Source organism: Amblyomma americanum, chromosome 10 (genome assembly GCF_052857255.1).
Source record: "Amblyomma americanum isolate KBUSLIRL-KWMA chromosome 10, ASM5285725v1, whole genome shotgun sequence".
NCBI lineage: Eukaryota > Metazoa > Arthropoda > Arachnida > Ixodida > Ixodidae > Amblyomma > Amblyomma americanum.
The window spans coordinates 54,015,553-54,033,894 of record NC_135506.1 but is presented as its reverse complement, the minus strand read 5'-3'; the positions used below and the strand labels follow the sequence as shown (position 1 = coordinate 54,033,894).

The 18,342-nt window shown below is 45.8% G+C and overlaps 1 protein-coding gene across 1 annotated transcript in view; it reads right to left on the bottom strand.

Annotated features, from left to right (window-relative positions):
- LOC144107475 (uncharacterized) overlaps positions 1 to 17,814 on the bottom strand; it is a 48,338-nt gene extending 30,524 nt beyond the window's left edge. Inside the window, exons 1-7 of the mRNA XM_077640489.1 lie at positions 17,490 to 17,814; positions 8,124 to 8,205; positions 7,054 to 7,124; positions 5,338 to 5,467; positions 3,811 to 3,920; positions 1,396 to 1,486; positions 570 to 709 (exon numbers count right to left, since the gene is read on the bottom strand). Coding sequence (XP_077496615.1) covers positions 570 to 709; positions 1,396 to 1,486; positions 3,811 to 3,920; positions 5,338 to 5,467; positions 7,054 to 7,124; positions 8,124 to 8,196 — 615 coding nt within the window. The 5' untranslated portion in view covers positions 8,197 to 8,205; positions 17,490 to 17,814. The remainder of the gene's footprint in view (positions 1 to 569; positions 710 to 1,395; positions 1,487 to 3,810; positions 3,921 to 5,337; positions 5,468 to 7,053; positions 7,125 to 8,123; positions 8,206 to 17,489) is intronic.
- Between the last annotated feature and the right edge of the window lie 528 nt (positions 17,815 to 18,342).

Below are 18,342 nucleotides of genomic sequence, written 5' to 3'. Positions count from 1 at the left end.
CTCTTCCTTTCACTGCAGCATAGTGATATTCTACTTTCTGTGCGCGCATGGTGACCCAAATGTATATACGGTGCATCAAAGGGTGCTGAAAAGGGTGCAGTGCTTCTGTACAGGGCATCATGCAAGGCTTTGTGCAAGAGTGCGTCATATATTAGAGTATCGACACTAGATTCCTAGTTTTTAAGGTACACTGGACCTTTCTACAGACCGCTGTACTTCCTCACTGGGAATATTATACTAGGCATTGTATAGAAAGCCGTGGTTTTGTATGACAGTCGTTCCAGAATCCTGGTCTTCAGGATACTGTATACTATGCACACTGTATAAGGTGCCATGGTCTCGTACGGTAAGCGTGCAAGGAAGTGCACCGTATGCTGGACATCATATCAGAGTCCAATATTTCATGCAGGGAATCCTTCAAAGCGGCGTACAAGGTGGGGTAAAAACACCATGCATATCCCCGATTCGCTTTGAGTTTAACACAAACAGGCATTATATACGAACATGTGTATAGCATATTGTCAGAAGAACGCTCCGTGGCTGTGCGTCCAATGGCAAATTGTACTCACGTTCATCTCACCAATCTTTGGCTTGTACGGCTCGAAGTTGTAAAAGTCGTAGATAGCGTGTTCGATGCCGCTCTTGTCCACCACCTCCAATCGCACAGGCACTTCGCCCTTCTTTATGCCATTTTCAGTCCAGTCACCGGCTGCGAAGTGGACAAATGAATAGAAAGTGTTGTTATCAGATTTCCTCGCAAGTGCACTCATGCTATGTGACGGCGAGGAAAAAACACAAAGTGCGCTGACCACGCAGACAATTGACGTCGTGCGATGCTATCATTCAGGACGAAGAACTTACCTGCTGATCGTTTGCATCTATCCGAGCACTTCTTCTGAAAGTCAGTTTCTATACCCGTTTATTGCTCCAAATTCCTGTGCCATGTTTCAGAAACTGTACTCGGGTTATAAAGTTAATTTCGAAGTTGTTCAGTAAAGGTCTCGTAATTGTCTTGAAACTTTTGTAACTGGCTACCCTGTTTGGATTGCGCCGACTCGCTTGGCAAATCTGAAATTACGAACCATTCTCGTTGATCAACGACTTTGACCTGTGCATATTATACCTATGGCTATAGCTTTGGCTGTGCTAAAGTGATATAGCAGAATTCATGTCTTTTAAAGAATAGGTTGTCAGAAAAATCAGTGCTATCAATTAAACAGAAAATTATTGATAATACTAGAGCAGGTGAATGCACTCCAAAAAACTTTGTGCATACAACTTACTGCATAAAGTGCAATGCCTATGATGAAATAGCCGTTGCAGTGAAGCGTTGCTGCGATCAATGTGTTGTGCATGAGTTCTTTATTTAAAAAAAAAAGAAACAGCAGTGCTTACTGCGGACATAGACGTCGTATAATTTGTCCTTGTAGGTGCCGTGGAAGTGGTTGGCAGTGACACCTCGAACTGTCTTGGGACCGACGAATTTCTAAAAGCGAACGGAAGAGAAAAAGATTGAAATTGATCTTCAGAGGGCTGCAGTGTTACCACTGCGGTGTAAGCTAGTTTCGGCAATGAAATTTCATTTTCTCTCTGAGAAAGAACTGAACCACAAAGATATAAGGCTTTATTCACATTTGTTACTTTCACTGACCAAATGACGTAACAGCCACAACTCATCAGGCAGAAGCTATCATGCAAGTTCAGAACACACATGCACAAAAATGATAAATGGCCCCAAGAAAATCGTCACTCTTGTTTTACGGAGAAAGCCTTACATGGCCTATTAGCAACTAAACCCAGCGTCATTGTCAACATTCTGGAAATGTGGTCCAGAAAACCTTCAATGACGTCACCAGCAAAGAAAAAATCCTCCCGAAGGTGCGGTGAATTTAACAAGGGACTGAAGGTTGCTGAAGGTTGAAGGTGTGAAGGTTGCTTCTTGTCAAATAAAGTAGTAAGAACCTAGAGTATGTGTTACCTTACGATGCCTTATGACTGTATGCTAATTAGTAGGTGTGTCATTAGGAAGGAAGGAAAAATATAAATTAAAAAATTATTTCACCTCTAAGCACATCAGTAGTCTTAAAGAAATATAGACACCTGATTTTGGTGGCACGTTTTCTTCTCTACAATGATGCAGAACACGCTGCTATACATGAATCGCCATGTGGTATTCACCAACGACAGCTAAATAATTTAAAATCGAATTTTTTCTGTTATGCTATTTCGGCTTCAAATAGCCTAACGATGACTGTGACATCTACGTATGGTTATATGTCATGTGAGGCATGGAAAAACAGCGATATAATTGCTGCTTCATTGTTTTAGTTCACTGCAGTGCTGAAGCCAGCCTGCCTCAAAAGCCGGAATGACAACGAATGTAGAAGCAGTGATTATACTGCAGCTTTCTCATGCCTCACGTGAGCTATAACCGTACTCTGTTGTCAAAGTCATCGTTCGGTTGTTGAAACTGAAATCGAAGCAGCACAAGAAAGAAATTCAATTATAAATTATTTAGCAATTGTAGAATACCATGAGTAATCTATGTGTAATAATACTTTGCGCATCATTACAAAGAAGAAAACACGCACCCAAAAGTTAGGTGTTTACACTCCTTTAAACGACCTCCGTAATTTTTCAGTTAGCATTCGAAGCGAACATCCTGATATCTGCAGTCGTGAGCAACGTGAGAGGGGAAAAAGGTTTGAGCATTCATTTATTTATTATTCCATAATTATGTGACAAGCACAGTTTTCTTTTTGTTTTCTAACTAGTTTCCCTTTTGCCGCTGAAAGTTGTTCTCAAATTTATTAGCAAAATAGCCTGAAAATTTGCAATTTCGTACAAAAAGCTTGTTCCCACCCATATTGCTCATGACCATGCATTCAGGCTGTCCATAGCTGCTTCATTTTGTTATAAATGTACTTTTTCAGTCACATGTTTACATTTTATCGAATTCATGCTTGAGAACAGATAAAGGAAATTGACTTAACATCTGCCATCATAAGTTTATGGAACGTGACATTGGTGAAGTTTTACTTCCAGAGTATATCGCCTGAGACTTGATGGTAAAAAGCGTAATTCGCATGCCAAGAATCAGGCTGCATTTATCTCTTCTAGGCTGAGTGCGAAGACGGCGAACAAAATGACTTTTTCGGAGGCTATTTTCGTTCGATGAACTTTTGACTTCGCGTGCACATGTTAATTAGTGTCATGTTGCTCTACGTCTCTAGAAAAGTTTGAGTTGTCTGAACTTATAAGCGCTGCAAATATTCATCTTAATAGACAATATGTTTTGTATTTGAAAGCGACTCGGCACTAGGTGCTCAATGCCAGCGACTCGGTATGAGCCGCCATCTGCGCACGCGCACTTCTCAGATGCGTCTAGTGCGCATGCGCGGATGGCCTCAAGGGCCCAAGCGTGGGCGCAGCTGCGTAGGCACAGTTTTGTTCTCGCGTAAACGGTGCAAAGGGTCTCTGGTCACAATATGTCTATCTTCGGCAGAGTGCGGGCGCTCGTGCCTAGACACATGCTCAGGCAGCTGCATGGCGTCATCGAGAACTTCCTCCTCCTCTCGCTAGGCTGTGTTATGGCGCTACAATCGGCACGGAAACGTCATTCGTTCATTCATTCATACACCAAGGTACAACCTCCTAGAACACTGTAGCCAAGGTGTACAAAAAGACAAGAGAAATGCCGTTATACGACGGCTTTAGGTGTCCCTAACCACCGAATATAGCAGGGCCCACCCCCGTTTTCCTGGTTTTTTGTTTTTTGTGTGTAAGATCGAAAAGCTGTCCCACACTCACCATTTCACTAGGGGGCAGCAGATATAGATTGGCTGAGGGACCAGCATAGACGGTCTTGCCATCGATGGCTGCAGCCTTCTCGGACAGCTTGAATATGGTGCAAGTGTTGTCTGCAATATTCCGGATGGGAAAAATAAAAGATCAGCTTAAAGAAACACTGAGGGCAGACTTACGGTTGCCTGTGCCGATATATTACCATACAAGGATGGCACTTTCATAAGTTAGAGAAAGAAAAAATGGAATATAGTTGGCGTCAGTACTGGCCGTTTTCAACAGTGAAAATCGCGGATCTTTGAGACTGCGCGCTACACCACCATTCACATCGGAACTGCGTTCACGGAGTAGCCTTTCGGTCCTGACGCCAGGAGTTTTAACGAATGCGTCTTTTACTCCTAGAGAGATGTCAGCATGACCAGAAAGGGTCATAGGGTCGATGTTTTTCGCGAACAAAAGATTAGATGGAGTTGCCCTCGCTGTCTTAAATATGTTTCGAATCCCGCCACCAAACCGCAACCATCGCTAATCGTGCAACGTTCTCAGTGTATCATCCACGCGGTTGATGCGAAAGTCGGAGCCTTGGAAGGCTCATGCGTGAACAAGATTCTTTGCTAGCTTTTGTACTTAGATTTCGCGAATATAGCCGATTGAACAATGCACACAAGCATTTCAGAGAGATTAAAAGCTTGTCAGACGCCTCCGTGTCGCCCTTGCCCCAGCGATAACCTGTTCGCGGCCGGCACAGTACCATGACCCTTTCGGCGACTCCTGCCCCTTTTGCCCCGCTCCTGTCTGCGAGGCGGACACTAAACACTTGCTTTTGACCTGCCCCTCTTCGCGCGCCATCCGGCAGAAATACCTGCTCCGGTGCGGAGCAAGAATTTCGCACCACCAAACGTCACTGGACTACCTTCGAGAGTCCCAATGTGTATCTAAATTTGTATATATCACTTTGTGCCAGCAAGCACACTATCTCAATAAAAATAAAACTTCTCAGGAGGTGTCCGCACTGAAGCTACCTGTACTAGCATATAAGAAAAAAAAAACTAGCGGAGGTTTAGCGCTTGTTATGTCTCGTACGAACGAAAGCTGCATGGTTACGCATGGTTTAATTTTGGCGCCGAAGTCAGTCCGGCGCGCGCCTCATCCATGGCGAGACGAGCGCCGGCGAAGCAGCTGTTATTTGCCCATTCTCATATATTGTTATAGCCCCGCTAGTCACGTGGCACACCTCTCCACGGTGAATCACGTGGAATGACCTCACTAGCCACACCTCCGCTCTGCCGGCTCAAGGTCAAACGCGCACAAAACTTGAACCTGTGAGTTGTGCGAAAAATAGAGTTTTCACTCTAAAAATTAAAGTACAAAGCTCCTGTCTGTCCTCCGCACTGCAAAACGTGTGCATTGCGGACTGCTGTAAACAGGTACAGTCAACTCATGCCACCGGTCCCACCGTGTTTGCGATAGGTGCACGCAGCAGTACAGTGATAAATGGCCACGCCCAGAGATCGTTACATAAAGGTCTTGTACCTAGAATGGTGACTTCTTCGTCGGTTTCCTGGAAGTAGTACATGTAGGAGGTCATTCCTTGGACAAGAATCTCGAAGTAACCGGTGCCGTCTTCTCGGTTGTGGTACTCCCTGGTGAACTCCGACTCGTTCTGCGCAAGGTGACGCAAATAATGAAACGGGTGAGGGGGGGGGGGGGGGGGGGGGCAAACACTCTAAGCGCCGTAATTACCCGATTCTATCACGTGCCACCAATTCCAGCGTTCGCCCGATGTTCGTGTTCGCGAAAATGATAAAAGCGAAATTTGTGCGCAAGCGTAAAGCGACGTTCATTTCGTTTTGCAAGTTAGTGCTCTTCGCCATCGTACCGTTCTTTTTCACTGCCTGCGCACCACAGCACGTATGTACTATCGGCGGCAAATTCTTCGAATTTGCTTCGAATTGTAGCTTTATCTCGCTACCCCCCTGTAGCCTGGTTTTGTTACCAGAGGAAGGAGCGTAACTTCCACCTGCCAGGGTGGCAGGGTGGGCGCGCTGCCTATCGAGTGTGCGGAACGCGATCAAAGCAGGTTTTTTGCTGTTGGATAGGGTGCCTTGATGCCAGCGCCAGGCATCGCCAGGATGCTGCGCTGGCATCGAGGCACCCTACAGTTGGACACTCCGGTTGGCAGAGAACGCTAGGTGGGGTGTAGGTGGAGCTAACGGCGCCACCTACACGAAAGCGAGATTGAGGTGTCCACTGACTCAGGGATGATTTTCCTTCCCTTATGGCGCGGTACGGGTGTCCAGCGAGAATTGTGAGACAGGCGTCATTTCCTTTCCTTACAACAGATTTCAATTTCCTTTCCTTACGGCCCGGTTCGGGTGTCCAGCGAGATATGTGAGACAGGCGTCCTTTCCTTAAAATATTTTATTTTCATTTTCCTTGCCTTACGGCGTGGTTCAGGTGTCCACCAAGATATGTTTCCTTTCCTTAAATTGTCGTGGCAAGGGGTCGCACGGAACGACGATGGCGTTCCGTGGAATCCTTGGAAATGCTGCAACACGCTGTCGCGTCCTGATCTTAAAGGCGAAGCTTAAGCGTCCTCCAAATTTTGTTTGGTTTTAGAGGAAATGAAATGGCGCAATAACTTTCACATCTTGGTAGACACCCAAACTGCGCCGTAAGGGATTAAGGAGGGAGGGAAAGTATAAAGGAACAAAGAAGAAATTGAAGATTGGTTTTTGAGGAAAGGAAATGACGCAGTATCTGTCTCACATCAGTGGACACCTGAACCGCCCCTTGAGCGATCCTTGGTTGCCCCGCCGCGGTGGCTCAGTGGTTAGGGCGCTCGACTACTGATCCGGAGTTCCCGGGTTCGAACCCGACCGCGGCGGCTGCGTTTTTATGGAGGAAAAACGCTAAGGCGCCCGTGTGCTGTGCGATGTCAGTGCACGTTAAAGATCCCCAGGTGGTCGAAATTATTCCGGAGCCCTCCACTACGGCACCTCTCTCTTCCTTTCTTCTTTCACTCCCTCCCTTATCCCTTCCCTTGCGGCGCGGTTCAGGTGTCCAACGATATATGAGACAGATACTGCGCCATTTCCTTTCCCCCAAAACCTATTATTATTATTATCCTTGGTTGGGCTGAAGGTCGTTTAAGGTCGTTGTGCTGCCTACCCGAAGACTGCTCTACCTAGCGTAGTGAAGCTGTTCGCTTCAAAATAAACGTAAAGTAATGCCTACAGTCGAACTTACGCTTCCGATAGATGTTAGCTCGACGTCGACATGGTACGATTTGGACAGCAACTCCGAGAAGCCTTTGTACGCTGCAACGAGAACGCCATTTTTGTAGTGCTCATATTGGCTCAGGAATGACAGGAGAAAAGGATGATAAACACAAGACAATTAGCAGGAAAAATTACAAAAAGCAAAGAATCAGTCGCAGAGATTTGATACAAGAAAGCATTGCGCCATCTTACGAAATGCTTTTAGCTCCTAGTCGTGGCAAATTCAGGCGTCTAGCTTGAAAATACGGGGTTCGCCGGTTAATAGTCGTTGCCATGACGACCGCGTAAGCGCAAAAAAGTCGCGGTCCGGCCATGTCGCCGGCTGCTTCTCCGGCCATGCTGATACTGAAATTATGGGAGCACTTGGCCAATCTATAATTAATTAACTGATCACTCTACTGTCATCAAACTTGGCGTGAGGGTTACACTTTGTCCCCTCTATCTGGTGCTACCATCCGTTCTCTGCTATCCTGATTAGTTTCCGCGTTATTCGTGGAAGACAGCGTTACACTGGACGCGTGAGTATGAGCCATTAAAGGCGTTCTTAATATGAAGACGAGGCGTTGCTAAAGACTGTGTATTCGCTGAATTTTTACCTGTATACGTTTGGCTGTGCTCCGTGCACCTTAGTAGGGCACGTAACTGGGCGATTTGGTTAAATCGGTTGCATGTGGCGTGTAGCCCAGAAACATGCAGAGCAGACGATATTATCAGGACGAAGCACTTTTTTGAAACTGATCTTTACTTTGAATCGAGACCACCGGCTTCTAATCCGAGGCTTCTCAACTGGTTTTTCTTCGATTTCTTTTTAATTTCAAGTTTTCATATTTTCGAACACAGGCCCGAGAAGTGTCTCTGGGTGATCTTGAACAAGTTCTGGGCTCTTGTTCAGCAAGTCGAGGGCCAGAAAACACAAATCGTGACACATTGAATTAAGGCAGTGCTGGTACATCCGAGGAGGCCTAGAAGACGGTGGCAAGCGTACGTTAAATGCTGCTGATATTTGTGGGAAAAGGAGAGCGGAAACTGTCATCGTACTTGGATCCTGTGCGAAGCAAGCCAGGCCGGTGAGAGCCAGGCAGAGCGCGGCGGCCGTCCAAAACCGCCCCATCTTGGCTGCCTGCAAAGAATTGAAAGCAACAAGTGTCTTTCAGAGCAGTCACAGAGCAGCAGCGAGAGGCAGCATACCGTTCATTCGTTAATGTCATTCGTTAACGTAATTCGTTAAAGTCATTCGTTAACGCTGCTTTGTAATGCACATCTACAAAGTATACCTACATTTCTATCTACCAGGTGTTTCAGAGAAGACTAAGTAATTTTCAAAAATAAGCTTTTTGGGGTAAAAATACGGCTTTTGCGGTAGAGTATTTCCAGCGTTGGCGGACGCCGGAAAGCCGGTGTACTGTCTGAAGTAGTAAGCTGGTTAAATAATTTCTGATAATCAACTTTTTAACTATCACAGCTAGGCAGCTGGTTGCAATTAGAGATTTGTCGCTGGTCGTTAGTAATAGCCATATCAGTTTTTAGAATTTTGGAAACGCGATTATCCTCGGCGCTGTGGCTCGACAAAACTTGGCTACATCGTGCCAAAATGCATGCGCTTTCGAACAGCATGCAGGCAAAGCAACCTTTCCAGTGCACGTAACTAGCTAAAGGACCAAATTTTGTCGAGCCACAGCGCCAAGGGTAGTCGCGTTTTATAAATTCTAAACATTGATATGGCTATTACTATAGTGACCGGTTACAAATATCTAATTGCAACTAGACGCCTAACTCATATAGTTAATTATTAAAAATTAGTTAACCAGTTTCTACTTAAGACGAATCACCGATTTTCTGGTGTCCGCCAACACTCGTAATATCGCGCTGCAAAAGCCATATTTTTGCCTCAAAAAACCTATTTCTAAGAATTCCCTGAAACACCTGGTATAATATATCAAAACATCTGAAGATCAAAGTATACCGGGTGTCCCAGCTAACTTGAGCCAATGGTTAAGAAATAAATTATTCGACACAGGCGAGTGATACCAGTAGCATATTAGTGACAGCCATCTGGCGCACCGCAGACAATTTTTGTTTCGCAAATAATTAATAGGTTAATGAAGTTTAATTATCTAAATCAATATATATTGAGTTTAGGCAACAAATTGCATTTGAAGAGTTGTCGAGCACCTTCAGAAACTCTCATTCCATCATTTACGATAAGGAAACCCTGACGTGTGTTTTTTTTTTTTCCCCAAGCTCCAAAGAAAGCCCGCGAAATACAAAATGAACCACGTGACTAACGCACTTGCGCGCCAAGATCGTGCTGCTCTCAAGCGTGGTTTGAGCAAACGAAATCATCTGCAGCCTTGACTCGACGGGCCCCCACCAGCGACAGGCCGATATGTTGGCGGCGGCAACTCGCACCGTCATGTGCGCCACTGGCGAGAAACCACCGCCAGCATATCGGCCTGCGAATACCTCCACAATTATATAACAGCTACTGGCAGATTCCCTTGCTTATTGTTTCGAAAATTTCCGCATTCAAAAAAGCATTTGGGTATTTCCATATCTTTCATTATTTTATTCTCCCGATATTTGCTTTTTCTTTTCATTTAAATTACTCTGAAATTTCACCCAATGCACAATCTTTAGCTTGACTCCAGTTTTTCCTATTTTATGCGGTCTGGCCACTGAACCTTGGCCAATCCCCAGTCGTGGGTATGTGCCATGTGACCAAGGCAACAACAACAGGAGGCATGTTCGGCTGCGCCGATAGCTATAGTGCTCTCGGGCAGTGGCCAGCGAAGCTGATGTGTTCGCGCCGCCACGGGTTATAATCATAGTCGCGGATATTTATTTGATTTATATTTTATTACAATTGGAACAAATCCACAAACATGGCAAGATCTTGCTCGGGGTTTACCCATCGGAATAGTGATTTCGCACTGAAAGAAAGGAGGATCGGAGACAAAGCTTATCGGTAGAGGCCGCACATACTTTCAAGACAATGCACGTGGAGTTCTCTCCACACAGAGGGGTGGAGTATTGTACTTGCAACACTTCTGTGCAAGCTGTTGTGTATGCGCTTCTCCCTTTCCCTCTAAGAATTGCTGCCTTGTTATCACTGCTGAGGGCGGTGTCGTGCGTACGCGGCAAAAACCTCGACAGCTGTAGGCCTAGAGTTTCCCTGTTTCGGTAACGATCGAAGGTGTACGCTGCTGGAACCCCGCCTACCATTTGGAAGCATTCCGGTTCTCCCATTGAGTCTATATATATATATATATATATATATATATATATATATATATATATATATATATATATATATATATATATATATATATATATATATATATATATATATATATATATATATATATATATATATATATATATATATAGGCATGTGTTCCGACCTGATGCTCAGTTCCCTCAGGATTCAAATTCTCAGGAAAGATTGCCGTCTCTTAAGCGGTGCACAGGAATTGTTCAGCTTATTCGAGCGCTAAACAAATAGATGTCCCGCCGAAGCAGACGAAGGCATCCTCTGTATTGGGGCTGAGAAAACCTTAATTAGCGGAACATTACAGAGTCGACGGGCTATTCCGGCAAATGCCGCCATCACGCTTTTGCACAAACTCGAGGAACGTGCCTGAAATTAGTGAGTCAGCCATTATTGCGCGTTTCGTTGCCTTTCCAGTGAGTACAGTTGTTGGGTAAGGATAAGTCCGTTTTCGTGCAAGCTTAACGCAGATTATGCAAAATTTACATCTCATCGTAAAGCTCAGTATACTCCTTTTTTTTTTTTTGCTGCTAAGACGACAATGACCATCATGCGACAGTGGCCTACCGGAAGGATCCCTTTCACTCCCGCAAGTCGATGACGAAAGGAGCTTGACTGACCCCGCAGTGGAATACACCGGTTAATCGCAGTCTGACATGGAAGGCCGACTAGAAAAATATTCTTAAGTACTTCGTCTATACGCATATAGCTGTGGTTCCCATGATAAAGAGACATTGTCGAAGTTCACAAGTTTGTGGCAAAAATTAGTTCGGAAATTAAATCTTTTACGTAGGTTGTTCCCTTTCGCAGTTTATCTAAACGGGTCACCAAACCCTCAGCGTCTTCATCAGATATACATATGGCCCAATACGGTGCGTATACACCAATCTATACCACTGTTTTGAAGTTTCGTTAAAGACAGACCTTCAGTTGCAGAAATTGATCGATCTATTGATTGATTGACTGATTGGGCGACTGCAGTACAGTGTGCGTCATCCCCGTGCAGAGCGCCGGGGCAGTGTGCTCCGCTCAATAAAAACTGAAATCAGAAAGCAGCGCATGGTTTCCAAGCAAAGTGCCCGTGATCACCTTCCATTGTGCTCTACTTGCGCATAAGCGTTGCCCCTAAATCATATAAACAGCGACAAGATGATGGTTTTTTATGCGAGAAAGTGCGTCGCCCGAGTGCTCTACACACGAGTGACGCGGACTCTACAGGACGTGGTCAGTTTCTTCTTTGATCCGACCGCCTCTGGCAAAATTGTGCGTGCGACGGGACAACGTCCCAGTCTAAATCCCTGTCTGCGCCTATAAACCGAAGTCTACACAAGCGTAGCCTACACCCATTGTCCCAAGTCTAAATCCCTGCCTGCGCCTATAAACCGAAGTCTACACACGCGTAGCCTACACCCATTGTCACTTCCACGATGAGCATGAACGGGAGAGGGGCCCACCGGTTATCGAAACAAGGGGCAAAGTGATTGCACCCGGGACGCAGGCACAAAGCAAGCCAGAGGAAGAGGGCGGATGCGCATATATGTACGTAGTATACACCCAGTGCTTATCGGTCTGGAATCCCCGTTTCCCTTGTGGGCTTATCTCTGCGTGCGCGCAGGTGTGCGGCCCCTTTCCCGTCAACCTTCTGCGTTATCGTTCACGTTCGGTTGAAAAAAAAAGGGAAAAAAAAGCGTGCGATTCCTGGATGCCACTGCTGCTGTCTTGGTATAGCACCCTTGGTTACCTTCAGACAAATGCGCTCATGTTAAATCATATTCACTAGTGTACGAAAGATTGAATATAGACGTCTTCGCCAGTGCCTTTTTGAAGCTAAATTTCAAACATTCATGCGATATTCATTTGCTACTTGAAGAAGAGATTTTAGAACGCCCAACATGTCCCATGGATGGTCACGTGACCAATAACAGGGTCAAAGTGGATGTGCGATTCGACTGCACTGAGCTTCGTTAGTGCAGTTCCAACTGTGGAAGCTGCGTTTGGGAAATAGTGAAACGCAAAACATATAAGTACTCGGGTGAAAGAAGAATTCGTTAAAATTTCGAACTAATTATTTACTTATCTCATCTAGTGTTTTGTAGCCGCCGCGGTGGCAGAGTGGTTACGGCGCTCGGCTGCCGGTCCAAAAGACGTGGGTTCGATCCCGGCCGCGGCGGTCGAATTTCGATGGAGGCGAAATTCCAGAGGCCCGTGTACTGTGCGATGTCAGTGCACGATAAAGAACCCCAGGTGGCCGAAATTTCCGGAGCCCTTCACTACGGCGTCTCTCATAGCCTGAGTCGCTTTGGGACGTTAAACCCCCATAAACCAATCATCTAGTGTTTTGCCACGCTCCAATCTCGAAATCAGAGGGCTGAAGTAAATTGGTTCCGGAAATAATTCGATCTCTGCTTTCGGTGATTATCTGGCTTTTAGCTCTAACCTCGTGCTTAAAATTTTAAAAGCTGCACTTCCCGATGTCGCTATTTTTATTGTGGTAGTACATGCACTCCCACGAATTTTGAGGTGCCTAATGACATACTGCTGAAAATAACTGATACTCAAAGACAAGGTCGTATGTAACATCGTTTACGCATATTTTTTTATTATTAATTACAAGACGGTCTAGTTGTGCGTTACTGCAACTGTTCTGCCAGTGTATCTATCGTCCACTTGCCAACGGTACGCGCGGCAGCGTTCAGCAGCATTTTGGAAGGCAGGTGAAAGGTTGTTACTTCTCCTGTTAGTATATGTGGCTGGCGTCGATTGGTAGTGCTGAATCCTCATTTTCGCCAGTGCTTCATCAATTAGTTTGATCGATTGATTGCTTACATTCAAACACATTTACATTAATTTGCATTCCTACCTTTTAACTTTACCGTGTTTCTCAACGCTCTTTTGTTGCATACCAAGTTTTTTTTTTCCTTTCTTTCGCATCCTGGGTTGTGTTGTCACTTTGTACTTCTCAACTGGTTGCGAAATACACCGCACAAATTGTAAATTTGGAATAAACAAAAACAATTTGACGAGTATAAGTACTGAACCAACCGCATGAGCACAAATCTCAGCAAATGATTAGAACCAGAGACTGGCTGCTCATAAATGGAAGGTATCGCCAGGCTAGCCGACGCAGAAACTTAAGCTGACACGCTTCTGGCTCGGTATATATGCTGTCGTGACACCGGCAGACTTACAGGTTAAACGAATTCGCGGCTTAAGCAATTATTGGTCGCTTAATTTGTGGTGGCATCCGGAGTTCAAAATCCCTAAGTCACACATGGGTTATGAGGGACGCCGTAGTGGAGGGCTCCGGATTAATTGGACCACCAGGGGTTCTTTAACGTGTGCTGACATCACAAAGCACACGGGTGCCTTCTGCATTTCGCCGATATCAAGGTGCATAACCATTTCAACCGAGACTCGAACCCACGACATTAGGTTCAGCCGCCAAGCGCCACACCAGGTATGGCATGTGAGCAGTAGTTGATCACTTGGAAAGTTAATCAGACTTGGTCGATGTGCACGCGATGAATGGATATTTCCATCTTCCAATACGTATTTAGCTGCAACATGCCCCATTTATTTACTTGTTTTCTTTAGTATTTTCCACAGTTTACGGTAAAGATATGGTCCATTGTAGCCTGCCATGCCAGTGGTGAGTTGTTTTGCGGTGGCTGGGGCTTATCTAATATTTAGGTCACCATTGCAGGTAACAATTTTATCGGAGTATCGCTGTCCTCAGTGATATTGTGCGATAGTGGGTCGCAGGAAGCCTTTCATTACCATTCATCTACGCGCAGTGCACACTCGCGGTTTATTCTGTGTAATTCATTCCAGGGTGATAGTGATGCATGCATTAGTGGAAGTTACCACCTCACTTTCTGCTTCTTCCTGTATACGGTACAATACCGGCTGAGTACCGGTTATTACTTGGGCATTGCTCTTTCGGCAGAGCAGAGAAAAGTTAAAATTTCGAAGAAACAAAAACAACAATACACAGAAAGCGCCCTTAATCGCAGCGTGAGCACCAAAACTATAGTGTACGCCTGTCAAGCAGTAGTATACTACATACATGACACAGCTCACAGCCAATAGGAGCAGGGCACGAACGCTCGTTCAGTTGAAGTGCTGGGGTCCTGACAGAGGTGATAATAGCTGCGGGACTCGCCTCTGTCCTGACAAAAATGCAAGCGTGGAAATTACCGTGTTCTAGAGTGAAAACTAAACATTTTGACAGATTAGCCTGTCTGATTGGGTTTGAAGACTTATAATAAACTGCACATCTCAAACCAAAAATGTTTACTTTAACCCAACGTTGCGAAGCCGACTCGGCTCCTTCATCAGGGGTGACTGAGGGCAGTAGCTAGCGTCTTTTAAGTATGGAGGGGAGGTGGGGGTCAAAGGAACGACAGCTGTGATGCGAAAGGCGTGGGGGAGGGGAGTTAAGGCTGTTAGTCACGTTGTCGCACTACGGGGCGGCGGTCAATGGCGACTTTTTTTCGTTGAGTTGAAGAGCTAAGTCCCTGGGGATATTACTGGGTTAAAATTAAAATTTTTGGTTGGAGACGTGCAGTTTATTATAAAAGTGTTCTTGAGTGTGCTTGATTTCCGTTCTATTCAAATTTTCACAATATTGCGAAATATGTGCATCTTTTGATCGGTTCACCTAGAGTCACTAAATAAAACTCTAGGTGCACGTATTCGTGGGAGGACAAGGCTTTTCTGCATATACTTGTGTACTGTGTCGGGCATAACTCGTTTGCACCTATTGTCAGTGGCAATCACGGCCGTATTGCGTTGGCTATAGATGTTATCCTCACATATATACGCGAAGCTCGATATTACAATACGCCTGTTACGAAATGATGGATATAACGAAGTAAACATGCGTCCCTTGTAAACCACCGCAGAAATCTATGGATTCATTACCTAGTTCTAAAGGCAAGTAAGAGATATTCGCCGTCTGATGTTGTGAACCATCTAACTGCCACTGGGCTTTAGTGATGGCTGTTGCGTTCGGTTGCTCAGTTCAAGGCCGCAGGTTCGATCTCAGCTACGTATACAGCGCCCATTAAGGAACCATGTGTGGGGCCCAAGTTAATCCGCAACTCTTCACTACAGCCCATAGCTAGGGGTTGGACTTCCCGGTTTTTATTTTTTGAAAATTCGGCAGACTTTTTTCTGTGTTTATTTCAGCTGCTATTTACCAGTAATTAACGTACAAATAGTGATACTTCGAGCTGCGCTTGTATAAATAATTGTTATCGTCATTAAGAAACTATCTCAGGTTAAATGAGATAGCCGGCAGACGGAAACGCAAGTGGAAGTTTACTTCTAAGGACTAGGCTGACATGTTATCGTTGAGTTGACGCACTGAGTTCAGTGAGAGGGCGAGGTGTCACGTGGTCTCTGTGTAGATGGCAGCCACGAAACTGCAGCTCAATCGTCGCGGTAGCCCTCATGATCGTACAACTGGGCTCTTATCCAACAATACCACTGTCTCATCATGCCCCTGACTTCTCCACTTGATTAATTTCCAATCTTCTTTGAGTGTAACTCCTACTCAGCAGCCAGCTATTTATGCCTCTCATGTCAAGAATACTGATCTTTCACGGTTAAAACCCAACTTCGAATCCTGAATTCGGCGCATTACGTTTTAATTTTTTTTCGGTGTCATTTGAGCGGTCTAACCCTTATAGCCCACTGTGTTGCTCTGACACATGCAAATCGATGCATTAAACCAAACTAAATGTAACGTACCCGCCTCCTTCCAAATGAAAGGTAAATTGAGGCCCGATGCGTAGACTTTAAGCATTGGATTAACCCGTTTATGATCGCTGAATTTACATGAAAAAGAAATGCGTATAAGCGAAAAGTGCACTATAATTTCAGGATCTTGTGGGCAAAAATAGTATTTCAAGACTGCAAACGGCGCGAAAAACGGGACAAGATAGAGAGAAGCAACACACACGAACCAACTGGCCCAACATGATCCTCCCTTTTGCAAAATTAGTAGCAACGCAGAGAAATATGCAGTCACCATAATTCATACTTCATACAATGACACATGCACACAGGAGAAGTGTATTAGTGTGTCATCGCTTTCATCCGCAGTTATGTGTACAATGGTGTAATCGTTAAGACATGACCAGCATTCAGGTATCATTCGGGGGGGAGGGGAGGGGGAGGGTCTTGTGCGTATATGAACACAGCTGTACGGTGCAGCGTGTCATTGAAGCGAGTATTATAACCACATGCACAGCCTGCTTGGGCCCAGGGGCGTCTTGACTCAGCCTAGGTCCGCATTTCTCCTTCAGTCGAGAGCAGCGCCAGCTCGTGGTCGAATTCTTCACTGTGCATGTACCTCAACTTTACGTCTTTCTATTATCCGACACCGGCGCCCTCTTGAGCATAGCCCGAGTACCCGCATTCTGGAAGACCCGTGGTACGAATGGTCGAAGGATGTTTTCGCAAGCTATACGAAAGGAAGCCTCTTGAACGTGTGCATAGAGATTAGTGAGACAGCGAAAATGTGGGATACAAGCTTAGAGCTTCCGGTATTTCGTTGGTGGTGGCCTAGCTGCACATTTCAGATGTGCGAATAATAATAAAATGAAAATTGGCCAATATGTATTTAGACATTCATTACTAAACTATAAAACTGGCAAAATGTGCTTGTTTCTAAACGTCTGAAAACGAAAAAAATGGTTCACGAACCTTATTCCAGTATCAGTCATATTACGCAGCTACGCCCGTGGATATTTTAGGTTGATTCGCCGAAGGATAGGGGGGGGGGGGGGGGGGGGTAAGCTTTTGCAGCGGAAAAATCTTACAGAATGCCTCCTGGATCTCTGGCACCTAGCTGAAACTTACGCTGCTTTCATAAATACACTTGGAAGTGCATGCAGTCCGCTTAACACTGGGAGGAATTAGCGGTACTCTGCGAGCACAAAAAAAAAATACCGACATTTGGTTGATATATGTATCGTACGCGACGCGAAGGGCATTGAATGGTTAAAAATGAGTACCTTAACGTGGAAGGTGTTCTTGCAGCTCTTATGTGGGACAGTAACGGAGTAAAACAGCGATTACATTGACCAAGGTGAGCTTCAAAAGTGAGACTGTCCGCGCAGTGTACTCACCAGCGTGAGACGACCTGCTGTAAAGAAGGCTGGGATTTCAGTCCCACTTGTTCGCAGCACTATAGCCCGTGCAACCGGATCGATTAAAGGTTGGCAGGCTCCTAACCCACGCTGAGATGAACGGCCCCAATCCGAGACTCCTGCTCACTGTCGCCCCCGAATCAATCGCCGCAGCACGCCCCCCGTGATCCCGGCCCCTATTGTCTCCGCATCGCCGCCGTTATCTATCTATCTACCTGCAAGCGATGCGAGCCATATGCTTCTCCCGTCCTACGCCGTCCGCGGGGAGATAACGGCGGTGGCGGCGTTTCTCGGGCTGTTCCACGCCCGCTCGCGAGGCCGGCGATAACATTGTTCGTCCGAACCGCACGCGTTTCTCACACCGCCCGAGTGCACAGGAGGAGGTGGTTCCGCGCGGCAATTGCTGCCCCCTTCCCCCCCCCCCCCCACACACACACACACACACACCTCACTTCGGCCATCGCGCCCTGTTCCTCATTGGAGTGTTAATTGTGGGCATCTCGGGGCAAAGACACTGGAAGTGGTGCTGGCCAGCTCTTTCTGCACCTCTTCGCAAATGTTCAGAGAAAAGGCGCGCTTTGTATTCCGCGGCGTGTACACGGTGAAAAAGGTGTATACCTTCCCACTGTGTACATGAGCTTGTCAGTACACTTGCTTTCCGGTCAGTTGCGAACAGGTGCAGGAACCTGGCGCTATCTGTTCAGCGGAAGCCGCACTGCACTCAATTAGGACCGCACGGGCGTTTTTGGTCACGAATACTATGACGACGCCGGCACTTACTCCTAAAAACCTTTCTTACAAGGCAGGTTACTCCTGGGAAGCTTCCTTATAC